This window comes from Anticarsia gemmatalis, chromosome 22, assembly GCF_050436995.1.
Source record: "Anticarsia gemmatalis isolate Benzon Research Colony breed Stoneville strain chromosome 22, ilAntGemm2 primary, whole genome shotgun sequence".
NCBI classification, from domain to species: domain Eukaryota; kingdom Metazoa; phylum Arthropoda; class Insecta; order Lepidoptera; family Erebidae; genus Anticarsia; species Anticarsia gemmatalis.
The window spans coordinates 4374997-4394290 of record NC_134766.1 but is presented as its reverse complement, the minus strand read 5'-3'; the positions used below and the strand labels follow the sequence as shown (position 1 = coordinate 4394290).

At 36.4% G+C, this 19294-nt stretch overlaps 1 protein-coding gene and 2 long non-coding RNA genes across 4 annotated transcripts in view; 1 reads left to right on the top strand and 2 right to left on the bottom strand.

Annotated features, from left to right (window-relative positions):
- Cbp53E (Calbindin 53E) overlaps positions 1–19294 on the top strand; it is a 95239-nt gene that overhangs the window by 24111 nt on the left and 51834 nt on the right. For both annotated transcript variants that reach the window (XM_076129438.1, XM_076129437.1), the window contains exons 2-3: positions 8089–8487; positions 14926–15011. In XM_076129438.1, the coding sequence (XP_075985553.1) occupies positions 8337–8487; positions 14926–15011 (237 nt within the window). In that variant the 5' untranslated portion in view covers positions 8089–8336. The remainder of the gene's footprint in view (positions 1–8088; positions 8488–14925; positions 15012–19294) is intronic.
- Positions 15685–16599, bottom strand: LOC142982884 (uncharacterized). The gene is made up of 2 exons (XR_012960030.1): positions 16496–16599; positions 15685–16082 (listed from the first exon to the last, which is right to left on the bottom strand). It is a non-coding gene; the product is annotated as an uncharacterized LOC142982884 (long non-coding RNA).
- Positions 17389–18521, bottom strand: LOC142982839 (uncharacterized). The gene is made up of 2 exons (XR_012960026.1): positions 18395–18521; positions 17389–17824 (listed from the first exon to the last, which is right to left on the bottom strand). It is a non-coding gene; the product is annotated as an uncharacterized LOC142982839 (long non-coding RNA).

Genomic DNA, 19294 nt, shown 5'->3' with positions numbered 1-19294 from the left:
CGCGGCTTTATCACTATATATTAACCAAAGCAGTCTTACAGCCGATAATAATAATGAAACAATACACACCCCACATCTGACATGACATGTATAAAGCTTGTGCATCTCGCTCTAACAATAGATAGAGAATAGTGTTAGAGTGAGACAGACACATTGAAGCTCAACTTACACTCCCGATTGATTTACCATTGTTTCAATGAGCTCTATACAGTTATACAGGTAGTAAGTAATAGGGTTGCCAACATTAAATTTACGAAATAGAGTATATCTGTTTTTTTTTTCACAACCTCTGTGACGCGGTCAGCAGTGTCTGCTCCGCAAAAGGTCTCAGGTTCGAATCTCGGGACAATTTTTTTTTTCCTGAAAATGCAGTTATTTTTTTTTCAGAGATTGCCCGGTGCTAGGAAATGGAAGTCAAAGACTGCTGTACCTTTGAGAGCACGTAAAGCCGTCGGTCCTACGCCTGACCTCTCACTGGTTGTGTCGGTTATCCGTCCCACCGGGCTATGAAAGTGAAGGAATAGAGCCCAGGAGTCGAAACCGAGAACTCTTGCCCGGCAGTCGGATACACTACCGACCACGCCACAGAGCTTTATATTATTAGGTCGGGGAAAAAATCTTTTCGCATTATAGTATGTATGAACTTGTAATAAAATCTCTTTGGCTTCAAGAATCACAAATGAGTACACGGTTCATTAGGTTTCTTTCAGTGAGCTCGTGTGGTACCCAAATATCGAGCTTTTTTGTGTAGAGAAAATATTTTATTACAAGTTCGTACATACTATAATGCGAAAAGACTTTTTCCCCGACCTAATATTAGTACAGTTCTAACAAGTATTTTACACACAACGAAATAGACACTCACTGCAAAATCATATCATAGAATTTCGTCAAAGTTTCGCAAAACACATAAAAAACCTTATGTCGTATACATAAAGTCCATTTTATTTTGTACCAAGACGTGTTTACTTTGGGCCAAGAGAAGACTTAAGTGCCAAGGGAAAATGCAAATAAAAACATGAGATTTATACCGCAATAAAGGTTATTTTTGTTTGCTCGGTGAGGTGTTTATTTGTTTATGTACTGGTAGAATATTACATGAGAACAAATATGTGTATTTGTGTGGAGTTGAATAGGACTTATAAATCAGCTAAGCTATTTTTCCAACTATGTTGGAGTCGGCTTCCAGTCTCACCAGATGCAGTAGAATACAAGTTTTTAACATGGAGCGACGGCCTATCGGACCTCCATAACATAGTTACCTAGGTTATAACACGATACCCTTCGGTAAGACTGGTTGTCAAACTTTCAAGCTTCTGGCTTCGGACGGGCCGGTTTCGAAAATGAATTTGGCCGCCATAGCCGGTTATCAGTGTAAAGAACATTATTTACCCCCGATTTCTGAAGTACATTTAGCGGTAGTTTATCTAATCAATAGCAATTGAATAGATAAACTACCGCTAAATCTACCTCAGAAACCGGGGGTACTTAAATGATTTTTGGCCCACATTTTACACGTATAAAATTCGATATTGTTTTTTTTATAATCGAATCGACTTTAAAAAAAACATTACCTGCCTCTGACATGTTTGTCTAAACACCCAGTTTCGCCATAAAAATAAAGGTAATAAGTTACCTAAGATACATCCACAGATAAAAATACGTCTAGAAACAAACAAATAAATTCGTTTTCTCACTTACATTAGCTTTATCTCAACGAATGTATGTCTGTCTCTGTCACATCGTGTTAGAATGAAAGAGACGGGTATACAGGCACTATTCCTATTAGATGTCTAGACTCCAGGATTATTTGGGAAGGCAGTTTCAGTGCGATCGTAAAATTAAGTTAAGATTATCTTTTATACCGTTTAAGCCTGGGATTTTACTGTTACGGCTAGATTACGTAGAGGAGATAAACGGAAAATAGTTTTGTATTAAAACTATCTACTGTTAAACGAAATTATAAGAGCTATGGGCCTACCATGGTGCGTATTTTCCCCGTTTTTTAAACATTTATACTGGTGCTCTGCTCCTATTGGTCGTAGCGTGATGTTATATAGCCTAAAGCCTTCCTCGATAAATGGTCTATTCAACATAATTTTTTTTTTTCAATTCGAACCAGTAGTTCTTGAGCGTTCGTTCATTAGTGCGTTCAAACAAACAAACTCTTCAGCTTTATAATATTAGTATAGATAATCACTTAAAGAGTAGCTCATTTGACTAATAGTCGAATTCCAAACCCCCACATTAGTCTAACAAACAATAATTGAATTAATAGTCGTGTAATTGGCCCTTTTCAACCAGCTTCGTCAAATTCTTAGAAGTGTATTAATATGTTATTAAGTGATTCAAATTGTAGCAAACAGCGTGATTGCATTTTGATTTATGTTGCGAGCGCGTGTTACCGATCACTAAATAATTAATTATTTTATCGTGAACTAGGGGCGCGATTTTGTCAGAAAGATTTCTGTTGGTACATATTTCCCTATGTATATCCTAGTAATATTATAAATGCGAAAGTTTGTGAGTATGTATGTGTGGATGTTTGTTACTCTTTCACGCAAATACTACCGAATCGATTACGATGAAATTTGATTTGTCGGTAGCTGTAGACCCAGAATAACACATAGGCTACTTTTTATCCCGAAGTTTCTAAGGAATCGGGATTTACACGGGAAGGGTTTCCACGCGGTCGAAGTCGCGGGCAGCCTCTAGTTTACAATAATACTAAACCCAGTACTTGTAACTGGCGGTCCTGTATGACAAGATGTATGGATGCGAATGCAGCATGGAAAGTTTTAAAGCATCGTACCAATTGGTATTATTCTGTCAATATAAATTTTCTAATATAGATTATGGAACCCTTCGTGCACGAGTCCGACTCATATTGACCGGTCTATTTATTTTTATTTAATTTTATATTGTAAATAGGACGGTATTTACTTTAGAGTTCAGTATTGTTGGTGGCACAAAAATCAATCAGGCTCGAGACGGGCCGCCGGGCGCGTGCTAATCGAACGTCAGTCAGATTGTCACGCTCGACACACGTCACTACATAGCACAATATGGCCGTATAGCCCGTGTGACTAGCAGAAGACTTTCACTTTTTTCACTATTAAAGCGTCACCGCCCATAGCCCGTTGCGCTCACCGGTCGGTAAACGATTGAACCATTGGCGCGGTGGGTGACCGCATAGTGGTATTTGAACTGGGCGTCTCCGTGCTTCGGAGGGCAAGTAAAAAGTCGGTCCCGGTTGTTATCTACTACGATAACAATCGTTAAGCCACGTCAAAGGCCTTCGGGCGGCTTGAACAACTTTGACACTAGGTTGACCACTAACCATACGAGAAAGAAAGAAGACCGGTCGGTAAACGATCTGTGGGTTATAATAATGACAATGTCCTCCTAGTCGATATCCGGTCACGGCGGTCAGTTTCATTGAAACTGGCCATTTGTGCAGGACTTGTTTATAGTCCCGGTCTGTGCACAATGCACAGTACACTCTCTATTCCATCACTCTCATATCCCAGTGGGACAGATTACCGACACGACCAGTGAGGGATCAGGCGATCTTTAAGCAATCCTTAGCGCGGTCATTCCATAGATAGGTGACCGCATAATGGTGTTTGAGCTGGGCGTTTAATGGGTATGCCTGCCCTTCTGGCGGTAGAGACCCACATAACCCTGCACTTCACCCAGACTACAGGTCTATGTTTAAAGCATTAGCCACGTTAAAACGAGGCTGATTAATTAGACTTAAGTAGTAGTAATTTATGTTTCGCTAACTGTATTTCCTATACCACAGTATGCTTTTGAAATGCCTCTTATGATTTCAATACTAATATTATGTAAGTAGATGCTCCCATCATGCTTCCAATACTATTTATATCTTGTTTATTAGTACCTTAATATATTGATTTAATTTATGTTATGACCAAAGTGTGTTCGGTAGAGTTGGTAGCAGCTCCTTACATTATCAATTATTTATACCAAACATAAATCTCGTTAAAAACATTTTTCGATTAAAAAGAGTGGCCAGGAGTTTCTTGCCAGCTCTTCTTAGGCCCTACCTTCCGAACTGGCGGTAAATTCACTCTCTGTATCATGACTATCATAGGTGTCAGCATTTGACACCTATGATATTTTAGATTATATTAGACTAGCTGACCCGCGCAACTTCGCTTGCGTCACCTAAGAGAATGGGTCAAAATTTTCCCCGTTTTTGTAACATTTTTCGTTGCTACTCCGCTCCTAATGACCGTAGCGTGACGTTATATAGCCTATAGCCTTCCTCGATAAATGGGCTATCTAACACTGAAAGAATTTTTCAAATCGGACTAGTAGTTCCTGAGATTAGCGCGTTCAAACAAACAAACAAACAAACTCTTCAGCTTTATTATATTAGTATAGATTTAACATCCCCGTTATACCGCAGCGAATTCCCACGGTTACATAAACCGTCGCGTGCTGCCATCACAGTATTGATAGATATACTATTGATGTCATTTAATATTCTGTTTGGACATACTCTTTTTACAGGTTAAATCGTTAGTTGCTTTGACAACTAAAGTTTGACTACAAGTTACTTATGCTGCGGTATTTTACACATATATAAAACATAGTATCTTATACCTGAATAATATTTCAGAATAGTTTATTCAGTAGGAGCTAGATGAACCTATCGCGTTATGCTGGGCACGTTACCAAAATCCGGGCTACTATTTAAAACGAATCTTATATAAATGACTAGCTGACCCCGCAGCTTCGCCTGCGTCACATAAGATAAATTCAAAATTTCTCTCGTTTTTGTAACATTTTTCGTTGCTACTCCGCTCCTAATGGTTGTAGTGTGATGAGATATAGCCTATAGCCTTTCTCGATAATGGGCTATCTAACACTGAATAGAATAAGAATTTTTCAGATCGGACTAGTAGTTCCTGAGATTTGCGCGTTCAAACAAACAAACAAACAAACAAACTCTTCAGCTTTAAAATATTAGTATAGATTAGAATAGATAAGAGCTCAATAATACTTTACCCGACCTGGAAATCGAATCAGATTCAAAAAATCACGAAGAACAGAGTCTAAATTACTGACCTGTTAGTTTTTTCTTCAAATCGTAAATATTTGACTGAAACCTTCCGAAACTAACGGATAATCGAAATAATTTCATATCCGAATCCTAAATCGATACATTGTTATCAATTATATCTAAATCCGAAATTTTATATCCATAACGTCCTCGTAACATATTTGGTCGGGGAAAAAGTCTTTTCGCATTATAGCATGTATGAATTTGTAATAAATTCTCTTTGGCTTCAAGAATCACAAATGAGTACACGGTTCACCGTGTACTGGTTCTTTAGGTTTCTTTCAGTGAGCTCGTGAGGTGACCAAATAAGTATCGAGCTTTTTTCGTGTAGAGAAAAGATTTTATTACAAGTTCATACATACTAAAATGCGAAAAGACTTTTTCCCCGACCTAATACGTCTATGTTTATGTATAACTTCAAACAAACCTCATTTATCTGAGGCAGTTATCTACTAGATAAATCACTGAAAGCTGTCGCCGCAAATTATAACTAATGTACGTATTTTCACATTTATTTTGATATAGCAAAGAATGAGCGCGTGTCGGACTTTTTGTACGTTATACAATAAAATCCCAGGCTTGTCTGTTTGTTTGTGTAACTTAAAAACCTTTAAAAAGAAACTTAACAATAAATGCACAAACCTTATCACTTAGGGATATGAGAGATTGATAGTAGCAAATTCTCAGACCTACTTAATATGCATATATAATTTGGTTAAAATCGGTAAAGCCGTTTCTGAGGAGTATGGTAAATAACACAGTGACACGATTTTTTTTTAAATTAAGTAACCGGACGGATCCATAGGTAGAGACATCGCTGACCACATAAAGAGTTTGTTATATGATAATTGTTTGAACGCATAATACATAAAAATGTTTGTTAAATAATTTTTGTGTGTGTTCAAGGGGATCTAGGATTTAGATCTTAAAAAAAAAGTTTAAAATTTTCAAATTAAAGACGTGTAGACAGGACAACGTCTGTTCGGTCCGCTAGTGTATCTAAATATATAAAAATGAATTGCTGTTCGTTAGTCTCGCTAAAACTAAGGAACGGCTGGACCGATTTGGCTAATTACCTGAAGAGAAAAGACCTATTTCGCTAGATCCAGAGAAGGTGCTAAAGGTGAATAAATTTGTAAACGCGTGGTATTAAGTAAAAACAAGAAAGCCGTAGTATTTACCTAATTTTCAATGTCTTAATTTTATCATCAGCTCATTAAACTCTGTCAGTGATATTACTTAATAACAACAACTTAATAAAGACAAACTTAGCGTGATTTAAAACAAGTAAACCGATAAAGTCTGACCGGGCCATAAATATCTCTGGACTGAAACAGTTTTGTACTCGTGACACGAAACGGCCCAAGTTCCCGGGGATTTGAGCCATCAAAACAGAACACTTATAAATTAGGATTTATTGCTTACATAAAGGGATAGAATATAAAGTTTTTACGCAAACATTTTTAATATAGTCCTTCGAAATACTGTTATATAGTATAACTAGCTGACCCGGCAAGCGCTGCTTTGCCATATATTACACTAAAATGGCTATTAAAAATAGATTGGTGATAGAAGGGGAAAAATATAGGGTCGTACGTTATTTTTAACGTGATATAATATATAAAATAAAAATAAATTTTAAAAATAGACAACCCATATCCCTAAGGGGAATAAATAATTAATGTTTGTCGATTCTCAGACATACTCAATATACTCACAAAATTTCATGAGATTCGGTCAAGCCGTTTCGGAGGAGTACGGGAATGAACATTGTGGCGTGAGAATTTTATTTACTACTCTATATATAGCTACATTTTTATTTATTACTCGTTTTTTCCCTCTCTCATTGCTTTTTTCATTTACCGGTCGGTAATCAATCTGTAGGTAAAGAAACCGTAACACGGACGTATTTCAGCAAAGCTAAATAAAATGTATTAATTTTATAATTCAAGCTAACAGCTTAGAACCTCAGCACATAAAGAGCAAACTAAAATGATATAAAAGCGAGTGTTGAGCGAAAATTCATTGAAATAAAGTTGAAATGTAATTTTATAACAATGGCTGTGGAAACTATTCAGTTTAACAATTTTATGTATGAATAAAGAAACGTTGCGCGGGATTGTTATTAAATGTGCCGCCATTTAACTTTTTGTACTTAAATTTACTAACTTTTCAGTGAATTGAAAGTGAATTTAAACACCTATGGCACAGTAAATGTGGAAAATTACGTCCTCTAAAAAACGCAACCCGAATTGTTTCGTTTCAATGGACTGCTATTACAACTGCGTGTTTGATGTTATCTCGAGAATACAGAAGGAACATGATTTAAGTACATAATTAATAAATAATAAATATTTAATACAAGAGATACTGATAAACACAATTAAAATACAAGTAAATATTCGTCAATGTTACAAACTTATCCGCTTATTGTGTTAATATATTTAATTATTCATACGCAAGCCTAAAAGCTTTGCGTATTCAATAATTAGCAAAGTAATCAAAAGTTTTATTGTTCTACATGGTAGAGAATGTATAATAGCGGGTAAGGAAAGTAATTTTATGACGAGGGCCAAAATCATAAAATAATATCGGCAGAATTCACAAGTTGACGTAACGACTCCAACACCTGTTCGGAATGTTGCCAGCCCGCAAATTTTTACCATAAATACAGTCTTGTGACGTTTTATAATCCAATTAACTATACTTTTCCTTCTAAGCCTGGCATACAAGTTAGGTCTTTTATTTTTATTATCTATGAATAAGTTTTCACTTTGAAATTACTTTATTAAGAAAAAAATAAATCGTTACCTCCTGATACCGAGTCATTTAACAGGCATATTATGATTTTTATATAAACGAACATTATAAACCATGACCTTAATGTTAGTTTATTTTTTTTAATAACATAATGTCATTTGACTCAATATACTAGGAGATATCGAAATGTTCACGTTGTATCCTTGTGTAATAATGGTTTTTTCTTTTTGTTACAGATGAAATGAGAAATCGTAATAAATAAATACAAATAAAAATAGCACTAAAATAACTAATATACGTACATAAATGATTTATTATAACACTGACAATAAGCCAGGCCAAATCAATTAGTTATTTAAAAAAAAAACATATTTACTTTTAAAAACATATTTTAAAAAATTCGAATTCGCTCTAGTGAAGTGGCGTGTATTTATCGATAATACTGATATTATATTGAATCGATACCTAGGTATTTTTTGTGAAAATGAGTATCGATTCTAATTCGTCTGCCAAACGGCTAAACTTAGAGAGAGCCACAAACTTTATGAGGCAATTTCGGGATCCAGACTCGAGGGAGCTGAAGAAACTGTCCGCAAACCAGTTCATGGAAGTGTGGAGCCATTACGATAGAGACGGTAAGTGTTTTTATATTCCCTCTTGTATAAAATAGGATATCTTATTTGTTTTTTCACGGTACATAAACTTTGTATGAACTATTTACGAAATTCAAGGACGTGGATCCGTAAAATATTCGTTAGGATATTATTCAACGTATATTTATACCTATCGCTAAGTTGAAAAATATTATCAAGTAGATACTCGTACTGTATACTTACGAAGACTTATATAAGCAGTTTTGACTAAAATCACGTATATAATTTTACATTGCCGTAGTTGATAAAACGATTAAAAAGTTTCGCAAACAAACACTTGGGAACGTAGAGAGATGTATAAAACTGAATTATCTAATAGTGTGAAGTTTTCCGCTAACTCGTTGCAAACATGTCGGAACACACAAACTATTCTTAGTAAACTCCGGACGGAATCTAGTTACGTAATTGGTGAGAGGCGAGGAGTGCCGGGGACAAACTTATTCCTGTCTTATTAAATATTCAGTGATCGGTAACAAAGTTCTGTGCAACATGGAAACGCACTCACCAACCAGAATAACTTAAATGTTGTTGGAACTTATCGATACTTTATCGTTTTATGTTTGTTTGCACAACACTATAAGATTTTAAATTTAGATCTGTTTTTTACTGACTTATTTAAAAAAATTAGAAAACAAAATATTTTTTACAAATTTTTAATTAAATTCAAAATACAGGAGGTATGCTTTTTATCATACTTAATGTGAACAAAGACTTTCTTTTTGAAAATATAACATAAATGACATCTCCATCAAATTATAATATTATCGCGAGCGAGATCGCCTGATATTATTGAATAGATTAGTTCGCATTGTAAAATAGAATTATCTTCAGATATTGTTTTATCCGAACACTCGATTGTTCGTTAACAGCAGTTTCAAAGCAATAACCAAGTTGAGCCGACACCGAAGTTCTTGTCAAAATGATTTTGTTTTCAACACAACTTTTGTTCAAGCGCTCAGACTTGAACAACAAAACGATTATTAAATAATAAACACTGACGCTACATTCCTTAATTTAATTGATCATTTTTCTGTAAATAGTTTTCTCCAATAATAAATAACTTTAAAAAGGCTTAACCTCATTAGAGGAGACCCTTGCCCATAAGTGGGACGGTAATCGGCTGAATTCTTATTTACCGATTTAAAAAAAGGAGGAGGTTCTCAATTCGACTACATGTTTTTTTTCTGTTTGTTACCTCATAACTTTTAATAATAAATATTGTCCGGCTATGGTGGCTAGTTTCATTAAAATCAGCCAACGACAACGACCTCAACTTAGAAACTTCGGGCCATTATTATATTGTTTTCCTGGCCGATATTGTACAGCCGCCAGTTTCACTGAAACTAGCCAACAGTACAGGACTCTGTTTATAGTGTCCAAGTGTGTGCACGATACACAGGTACACTCTCTAACCCTAAAATAGACGTTTAAACAAATTCGGCTAAGTGCGAGATAAAATTCTCGCGAGAACGGTTCCGCACCAAAAAGATACAAAAAAACCCGTTTATTGAATGGGGAAGTAATTTTATTTTATTTTTTTGTATGTATGCTCTAGCGGCAACGGAAATACATAATTTGTGAAACTTTTAGCTTCCTAACTATTAAGGTTTATGAGATACAGCCTAGTGACAGACGGACGGACAAACAGACAGACGTACAAACTGCAGAGGCTTAGTAATAGGGTTCTGTTTTTACCCTTTCGTAACGGAACCATAAAAATGGCGAAACGAAAATTCCCCTATTTTTCAAATTAAAAATGCTTTATATATTTTCTTGAGACACACTCGTCATGTTCAAGCGTAGGTAGAGGGCGCCACTTAGTTATCACGATGACGCTTCAATGTGTGACTGCAAGAGCCTCTTTCCTTGTCTTGTTTTACGTTCTCTCGCATGCGTTATTTCAAGAAAACATGTCTTCTCGCTTATATTTTCTATTTTGATATTTTTTTCTGCCTCTATAACGTCGTCGGTAGTGTATATGACTAATGTAGCCTAATTCTCTACAGCCGGTACCTACTGCCAGGTATCGAGACTTTGACATTTAATGTTGTACCAAAATAGTTTCTACGGAGCCCGCTAGAGGCGCTGATCGCATTTTCGTGCAAAATTTCTCGATCACTAGCTGGTTGTCGATAGTTCATAGTAGTAGAGTATCGAGCTGCTGATCTTGAGCCTCTTGAGGTCTTGGGCTCGATTCCCAGATCGGCAAAGTATTATCGATCTTTATTCGCATTAGATGATTCTCAATAGTAAAAAGCTTGGTTCCGTGCTCATTATAATATCAAGCCTGTTATGGAAAAACATCGTAAGCGACATGCGAGAAATTTTTCAGAAGAGACGTTTTATTGATTCATGTTTTATAATTTACACATTGATGCTTGAGTTTTGGATATATTCCGTTATTAAAAACACACCACTCACTACATATTATTATGATATGAAAAGTATTAAAATAATGTGTGTTTTGTGTATTGTATTGTATATAATAAAGTAATAACTCTTACTTTTGTCGTTTACGATTTTTTTTGCACGGATTATAATATTGCCAGCTATGTAAATTTGGATCTAGTTGCCTTTGCATTAAGTTATAAATCATTTGAGACATATAATTTTTTTTATAACAGACTCGATATAATGATAATAGGTTCGGCCCCAATTACTCTTCTCGTTTTATTCTTCAGGTACGGACCCTAAAAATAAAGTCCTCAACAAAGGCTTTGAGGTACAAACGTCTTAAGCCTTCAAGAGGGATTGTCAGAGGTTTCGAGAGTGGCTAAAGATGAGTTCTTGCCGTAACTCAAGTACCATTGCGAGTCAAGAATGCCATTATTTCATATCGGTGTTCAGAATGGATCTACAAATACACAAATCGTGTAGAGGGTGGGCGGGAATTAGCTCGTGGCTTAGTTAACAACAGCGACATCGATCTCTGAAGTTAAGCAACGCTTGCCGAGGTTACTATGTGGATGGGTGACCATATTACACATTTCGAGTTCTTAATTCAGTGTTTCGAAAAGCATGTTAAATTGTTGATCCGGGCTTTTTTTAAAGATTTTTCCTCTGTTATTGGATACACTACCATTTACATAGGTACCAAATTCAGGGCTATTTTTGAGAATTATTTTAGTATAAATCATTATGTATCATGTATATAATCATGCCTCATTTTACTTATTTATTTATTGTATGTTTGGCGGTCAGCCTATAACGTAACTCAAACCGCTCAAAGGTCTTTGACATGGCGTAACGACTGTTATCCAATTGCAACAAGCGGTACCGAATCTCTCTCGGACTCGAAATCTAAAGCTATCTATAAGATCGTAATAGAAACTGATCTTTGGTAGTTCCTTTATTACCTCCTTCCTTAATAGAGGGCATCAATCACGAACGACAGATATAACAAAAAGTCTTCAATCTTCATTAAAACCAAAGATAAATACAAGCCATTACAACTTTTCTATCAAAAATCATTCACGAGGAAAGTTAAATAGGCATTTTAAGTAAAATACCGGCCAAGTGCGAGATGGACTCGCGCAAAGGATTCCGTAGCATGGAAAAGGCAAAACATCACGTCTATTGTAAAGGAGCAAAATATATATTGTTTTAATATTTGTTGTGAAATCTTCATCTGTTTAACTATCTATTTATTATTTATTAGGTCGGGGAAAAAATCTTTTCGCATTATAGTATGTATGAACTTGTAACAAAATCTTTTCTTTACACAAAAAAGCTCGATATTTGGATACCTCACGAGCTCACTGAAAGAATCCTAATGAACCATGTACTCATTTGTGATTATTGAAGACAAAGAGATGTTATTACAAGTTCATACATACTATAATGCGAAAAGACTTTTTCCCCGACCTAATTAAACTTTATATACAGAGCTGTATATAGGCGGACTTAATGCCAAATCTATCACAGTTCATGAGATACAGCCTGGTAACAAACCTACAGCGAAGTCTTAATAATAGGGTCATGTTTTTACCTTTTGTCTACGGAACCTTAAATAGAGGTCGTTCAAATCGAGGCCCAAAATGTTGAGTGAAGTCGGGTCTTAGATAAACGGATGCAAATTTAGAATAATGAGGGGAATTTGGCCGAGTCAATTTCCTTCAGGCTAGATGGCGAGGGCCACTAAATAAACGATCACGATCTTTCGAGAAGCCATTTGTTATGGTTCGGAAGATTTAAAAGTAATTATTGTAATAGAAAATGTTCTTGTATTTGTTAGTTTTTTTTAATTTTACTTTCTCTCTGGCACTGGTTCGAGCCTGAGGCAACACCAATGACTTTTCAAAGTTTGGAGGCGCCTATAGCCAGTTGTGCTCACCGGTTGGCAAACGATCTGTAGGTTAAGCAAACCTTGGCGCGGTCCTTCTATAGATGGGTGACCGCATAATGGTATTTGAACAGGGCGTCTCCGTGCTTCGTAAGGCAGTCCCAGCTGTTGTCACTTAAAATAACAGTCGTTAAGCGACGTCAAAGGTATTCGGGCGGCTTGAACAACTTTGAAAGTAGATTAACCACTTACCATACGATACGACGAAAAAGAAAGTTATATTTGTAATAGAAATAATTATCACTAGATGTAACGGTGAGTGAAAAACTCTTGAGATTATACTACGTCTGGTGGACTCAAGGATTAACCCCTCCTTCGCTCGGGAGGAGGATCATAGCCAGCAGTGCGACAACAAAGTTTAAAAAAGGAAAAAGAACGCTCGTAATTAATAAAAAACGCGCTCCGCTCCGCTCAATCACCCGCTAACTTCGTAGTCGGACTGTAAGCGTGAAATCTCATCAAACACTCTCGTTTAATCTCGGATAATCTCGCGCGGTGATGGAATCAAACACGCTTCCTTCTAACTCACAGCTTTTTGCCACGTTTTACAAGATTTTAATGGGAACAGATTATGGAGAAAATAGCCGCCTTTACACACACTCTATCGCACGTTCTTAGGAGCATACAGGATTACGCGCGGGAAAGCAGCGCGGTCTTCGCTCTCGATTTTCTTCTTGGGCTTGACGGATGAGCGCGGCGCGTGGTCTTTCCTTTCTCCTTACATGCGCGCTCTTACACGCGCGATTTTTGTTACATACGCGATAGAGTGTGTGTGTAAAGGCGGTTATTGGCTATTCAGTGAATTATTATATTATATTTATTATCATTTTAATCAAGAATTACATACATACATAAAATCACGCCTTCCTCGAAATCATCACAAGCATAACAATAGTAACGATAGACATAGAATTGCATATTCTCAAGGAATGGAGGAGAGGTTAGAGAAGAGAGTTAGTTAGAGGTTCTTTGCCAAGAATAAAACGTCCATACATCCTTACAAACCCTCGCATTAATAGTATAGTATAATTTTATTGCCCGAGGGATAAGAATAGACGTATTATTGGAAACTTTGTGATTTTATCAATAGTTCGACGCCTACGTTGAATAAACGAATACGGGATCCAATATACGATCGTCCCGTTTCTACAACTTTCTAAACAGTTATTTGTTTTTGACGTAAATCCAGGGTCATTGCGTCCCACTTCGTGAGTATTTTCACGAATAAATCCTTTTAAATTCAAATAAAATTAAAATATTAAAATATTTATTCCAAAAATACTTGTTATTCGGTAGACTGTAGTTATAGAACTGTAGCTCGATTCTCTACTACTATCGACTACCGACAACCGGCTTGTCATCGAGAAATTTTGTATGAAAATGTGATCAGCGCCTCTGACGGACGTCGTAGGTACAATTTTGGCAGTACATTCTAAATGTAAAACTTTGGATACTCGACAGTACCGACTGTTAAGAATCGCGCTACTGTAGCACGCTTCGAGTATCGAGAGTTTGACATTTAAAATGTACTGCAAAAACAGTTTCTACGACGCCCGCTAGAGGCGCTTTACCGATAGTCATACAATTTGTTTCGATATCTAGCGGACCCAATATTGCTGATTTGATTTAGGATTTTTTCTGCTGGTGATTTTTGGTAGAAAACCTAAACGTAAAACTGTATGTCATCATCGCTTAGCCTTTCTTCCAAACTATGTTGAGGTCAGCTTCCAGTCTCACGGGATGGAGCTGAATACCAGTGTTTTACATGGAGCGACTGCCTATCTGACCTCCACAACCCAGTTTAGTGGGTTATAAAACGATACTTATCGGTAAGCCTGGTTGTCAGACTTTCAAGCTTCTCACTACTACTGCCAAAGATCTTGGAAATTGACAACCGAAACCCACAATTTAACGTGCCTCTCGAAATACGGCTGAAGTCGATATGTATGGGATGGTCACCTATCCACAAAACAACCTCGGCAAGCGTAGCTTAACCTCAGAGATCGATCCGTGCGCTGTTGTTAACTAAGCCACGAGCTCCTCTAGTGTTCTATGTTAATATTTTATTTTGATCCCAGGTAATGGCTACATCGAGGGTACGGAGCTAGACGGGTTCCTCAAAGAGTTCGTGTCCAGCGCCAACTTCACTGATATTAGTCCAGACGTAAGTACACATAGTTTTATATCATACTGGCATGTTAAGATAATTTTATTAACTACCTAATTCATTTATAAAACTGTGTATATAAAGACTTGGGTAAAACATTTTAATAAAAGAGAAATCTATACTAATTAGGAACGATTGCAGATATATCTGACATTTCGGCGCAGGTTACACAGGCCGCACACGGCTGACTCAGGTATACCAAGGCAAAATGATCATGCAAACAAATAAAAAACTGTAAAATCTATACTATCTCAAAACATTAGCGGGCAGATCACCTATTAATTACATAGCAGTTAATTTATTGGGCAATTCGACACACATCATACAGGCCATAATTGCACGTTGATGAAATATTATCCAACAATATAATTATATGCATTTTGTCGCAATTAATTTATAAACAGCGATGAAATTATTTCACTCCCCTGTAGTATGGAAACGACTGCTTATAATGTAGTCTCAATACCGATTCCCGGGTTGGGCAATGTGCTTTAAATATGTCTTTTCTTATTTATTAGTCCAAATACTCCCAATTGTAGCTTGAAGTTTGTTAACGTGCTCGTTATATGGCAAAAATGTGCCCCCCAATTTCACACCTCACATAGGAATATTATATATAGTGTGTTTGTCAGAGGGGGATAAAAACGAATGCACAAAAAAAACTAATAAATACAATCAAAATAAACGTGTATTATTGCACTTTCACACACTCATTACCAACTTTAACATAACCTGCAAGACAACCGACTACGATCGCAACGAAAGGTTGATTTCCACCGCCGATAGGTGGCACTGTATACAATTCATATTGAGATATTTTTTCCCCAACCAAGTCTTGGTTCGCTGCTTCGTTCGTATTTACAATTTTAGGATACTCAGGCGGGGTATTTTGATTTTGTAGAGTATTTTCGTTAAGAGGTACGTACTGTAGATCAGATTGTAATATTGGATCAGCTACCTGTGGTCTTGGTTCCAGCTCTGGTCGGCTAAAGAAAATTAACTGACTGTTCACAGAGATGCAGCTTAGTAGAATTATTACTGCCTTCATTTCTACTAGGGTTTGAATACCTGGGTAAAACAAATGGGAACATTATTTTAGTTAAAACATTTCCAGACTATGATATGCAATTCTAAACGTATTGCAAGGTACAAATCGCGGCTTTATTAATTAGGCTGTTTTTTTAATATATTTTCATTAGAGCACAATCTGAAGGCTTCATGGAAGCGAAATATATAAACTATATAATGTATCATTAACACGGGCGCCATCTATTAGCAAATAAAATAAATTTATTAAACCAGTTACCCGTGTTAAAATGTAATTTGAACAATTGTTCAAATACAAGAGAGATTTCAGGAAAAATAATATAGTATGCTTTCTTGCTCAGTGTGGTTGACTCAAGGCCTAACCCCTCCCTCAATTCAGGAGAAGGCCCTTGCCCAGCCGTGGGGTAGAAATGGTTAAAAAAATACTTTCTTACCTTATTATCCAGTTGACCAACTTCCTAATGACAAATTAATAAACTTCACGTGGAATTTATATCCTCTAGTCATTGTTTTAACAAGCCTTTTAGTTACGGCTATAATTATACAAGTACATTGTAATTAATTAATTATGTAGAAGCAGTGATAGGCGAGTAGTCATTTGCATCTCCCACGCAAGTGGTCGACCGTTCGAACCCGAGCGGCCGAGGCAACGCACCAGCCTCACGAGGCAATATCTCGGTTCCGCTCATTTCGATCTGAAAGAAAAGAGACCTAGATATTGCCTCGCGCGGCTACTCGCTCAGTCAGAACCCGGCTAATGACTTTTCCATGTTATGCGTGTATTAGAAAAGTTATCACTTGCTCTAAAAGTGAAGGAAAACATCTTGATTAGGTAAACCTTGCGTGCCTCCAGTTCTTTAAAAATTTTCTTGAGGGTATAAAGTCTCCAATCCGCACTTGGCCAGCGTGGTGGACTCAAGGCCTAACCCCTCCCTTGTTCGGGAGAAAACCCTTGCCCAGCAGTGAAACATTCATGGGATAAAAAAAGGTTTTCTCAAACATGATAACTAATACAATTCGATTTATAATAATTATAATGGGAGCATACATTGCTGCCAGATATTTTGTTTCAGGAAGTTTGAAATAATCAAGATTTGTGATGAGTCTTTTACTCAAATGGCTGAATCCTAGATAAAACGTCACTCTAATGTTATTTGTTTACTTTAATTTTTTTACAAGAATCCCAAAAATGCTTCATAAGTTCAAATAATGCTTTACAATGAATTGCATGCGTACAGAGGATTATGAAAACCTAATGCATAATAATTATGTATACCACAATATCTGTGACATTTTCGCAATAAAGAAATTTTAATTAAAAAAACCGTTTCAAAAACATAATTTTATTCGTGAACTCGCACACAATACTTGCCAACTCTCACATGACCTGTAGGACATTTATCACCAACAAAGACAGACAAAGGTTTGAATTGATCACTGTCAAAAGGTGGCGCTGTACTCAATTCGTAATCAGACAATTTCTCAACAACCAAGTCTGTTTGAGTCGGTGCTCCGTTGATGTTTACAATGTTAGGGTACTCTGTAGGGACATTTTGATTTTGCAGTACATTTTCTTTAATAGGTATGTATACAAGATCAGGTTGCGGTACTGGTTCAGCTACGACCTGTGGTTTTGATCTCACAAATTGACCTTGTGGTACAAAGTGAAATATTGGTCTTTTCCCGTTGAAGACCAGTTGACTGTTGATACAGACGCAGCTTAGTAGAAGTATCAATGTCTTCATATTTACAGCTTTTGAAACCTGTAAATAACGGATACAAATTAGAACCAAGCCTGGGTTCGTGATTGTCTGATTACTATTTATTTATCTAAGTTACTAGGCAGCATAACCCTGCAATATCAATAGAATTCGAATCAGAATCCTCGTACTTACACCCCGTTTATACGTCCAAAACAATAATCGGCTTCCTGATTTTTTTATTAGTCACAACTGTACAAAGAGTACAAGAGTTGTGAGAGCGAAAGGTCTAAGCATTTGCCGCCCACACTAGTGGTCGAGGGTTCGAATCCAGGCAATACCCAATCTTTTCCAAATTATATGCATTTGAAATTGTCATCACTTGATCTAACTGTGACACAAAAGATCTTGAGAAGCCTTGAGTATCCATAAGTTTGCAAAGTCCCCAACCCAAGTTTGACATTTAAAATGTACTGCCAAAATAGCTTATACGACGCCCGCTACAGGCGCTGATCACATTTTCGTGCAAACTTTTTTTCGATAACTAGCTACGGTTAACTGTCGATAACTAACTACATAGTATCGACTAATAAACAATTTATATTTAGTAAATGTATAATTTTATTTACTTACCTCTTTTTACTTTCTCCTGTGTTCTGTAGTAATGTGATTGTCACATGAAATTTTATACTAAGTCGCAGTAATTAATTAATAACTAGTCTTTAGCTACAGTCACGGTAGTCATTAGTGCTTATTAATTACAAAGGATTTAAGGCGTAATTGTTTAGGAACGTGTATTTTGAAAACTATTAAAATACAATAATAATATGTAATTTGGATTCGTCGATCTGCGTACTTAATTGAAATCGCAATATTAAAATGTAGCGGATCGCTACATACAGCGACCATCTACTGGGACCAGCGCACAACCAACAATCACGCGCAGTGTGACTGACGTCACAAGTCCTGAATCGCGCTATCGAAGTTTGCACTGCAATTCACTATGTATACAAGTTCCCGACTATAACACTCGGGCAGCCTAGGCCCACCAGGCATGATCAACTCGCCTGGTCGGAGGATCCTCCCTTTGGTAGGAGGAACATGATCATCTCGTTCCTCGTTCCTCCACAAAAGTATTGTTTTTTAAAATCCTGGTGGGAATGGAGGCTCGGCAACAATAAAGGGACGAAGCATGTACAACTGCCACTAGGTAACCATTACCTAGTGGCAGTTGTTAAAAATCCGGACCATTTTTAAATCAAATACAACTAATTTCACTAAAAATATTGATTAAGTTATCCTGTTTTTAACCAAAACCAAATAAATGTCAAACATATAAAAAATAGAAACTTAGTGAATGTTAGCAATAGTTTTTCTCAATAATTTTCCTTGTAAACAAAACTAAGAAGTTAGTACCTAAATAAGTAACTTTTTAATCCGGACGAAGCCGGGGCGGGTCGTTAGTAATAATATTACTAAAGTTTGACTACGTCATAACATGGTAGTAAATGGTTAATTTAATCTTTCTAATAA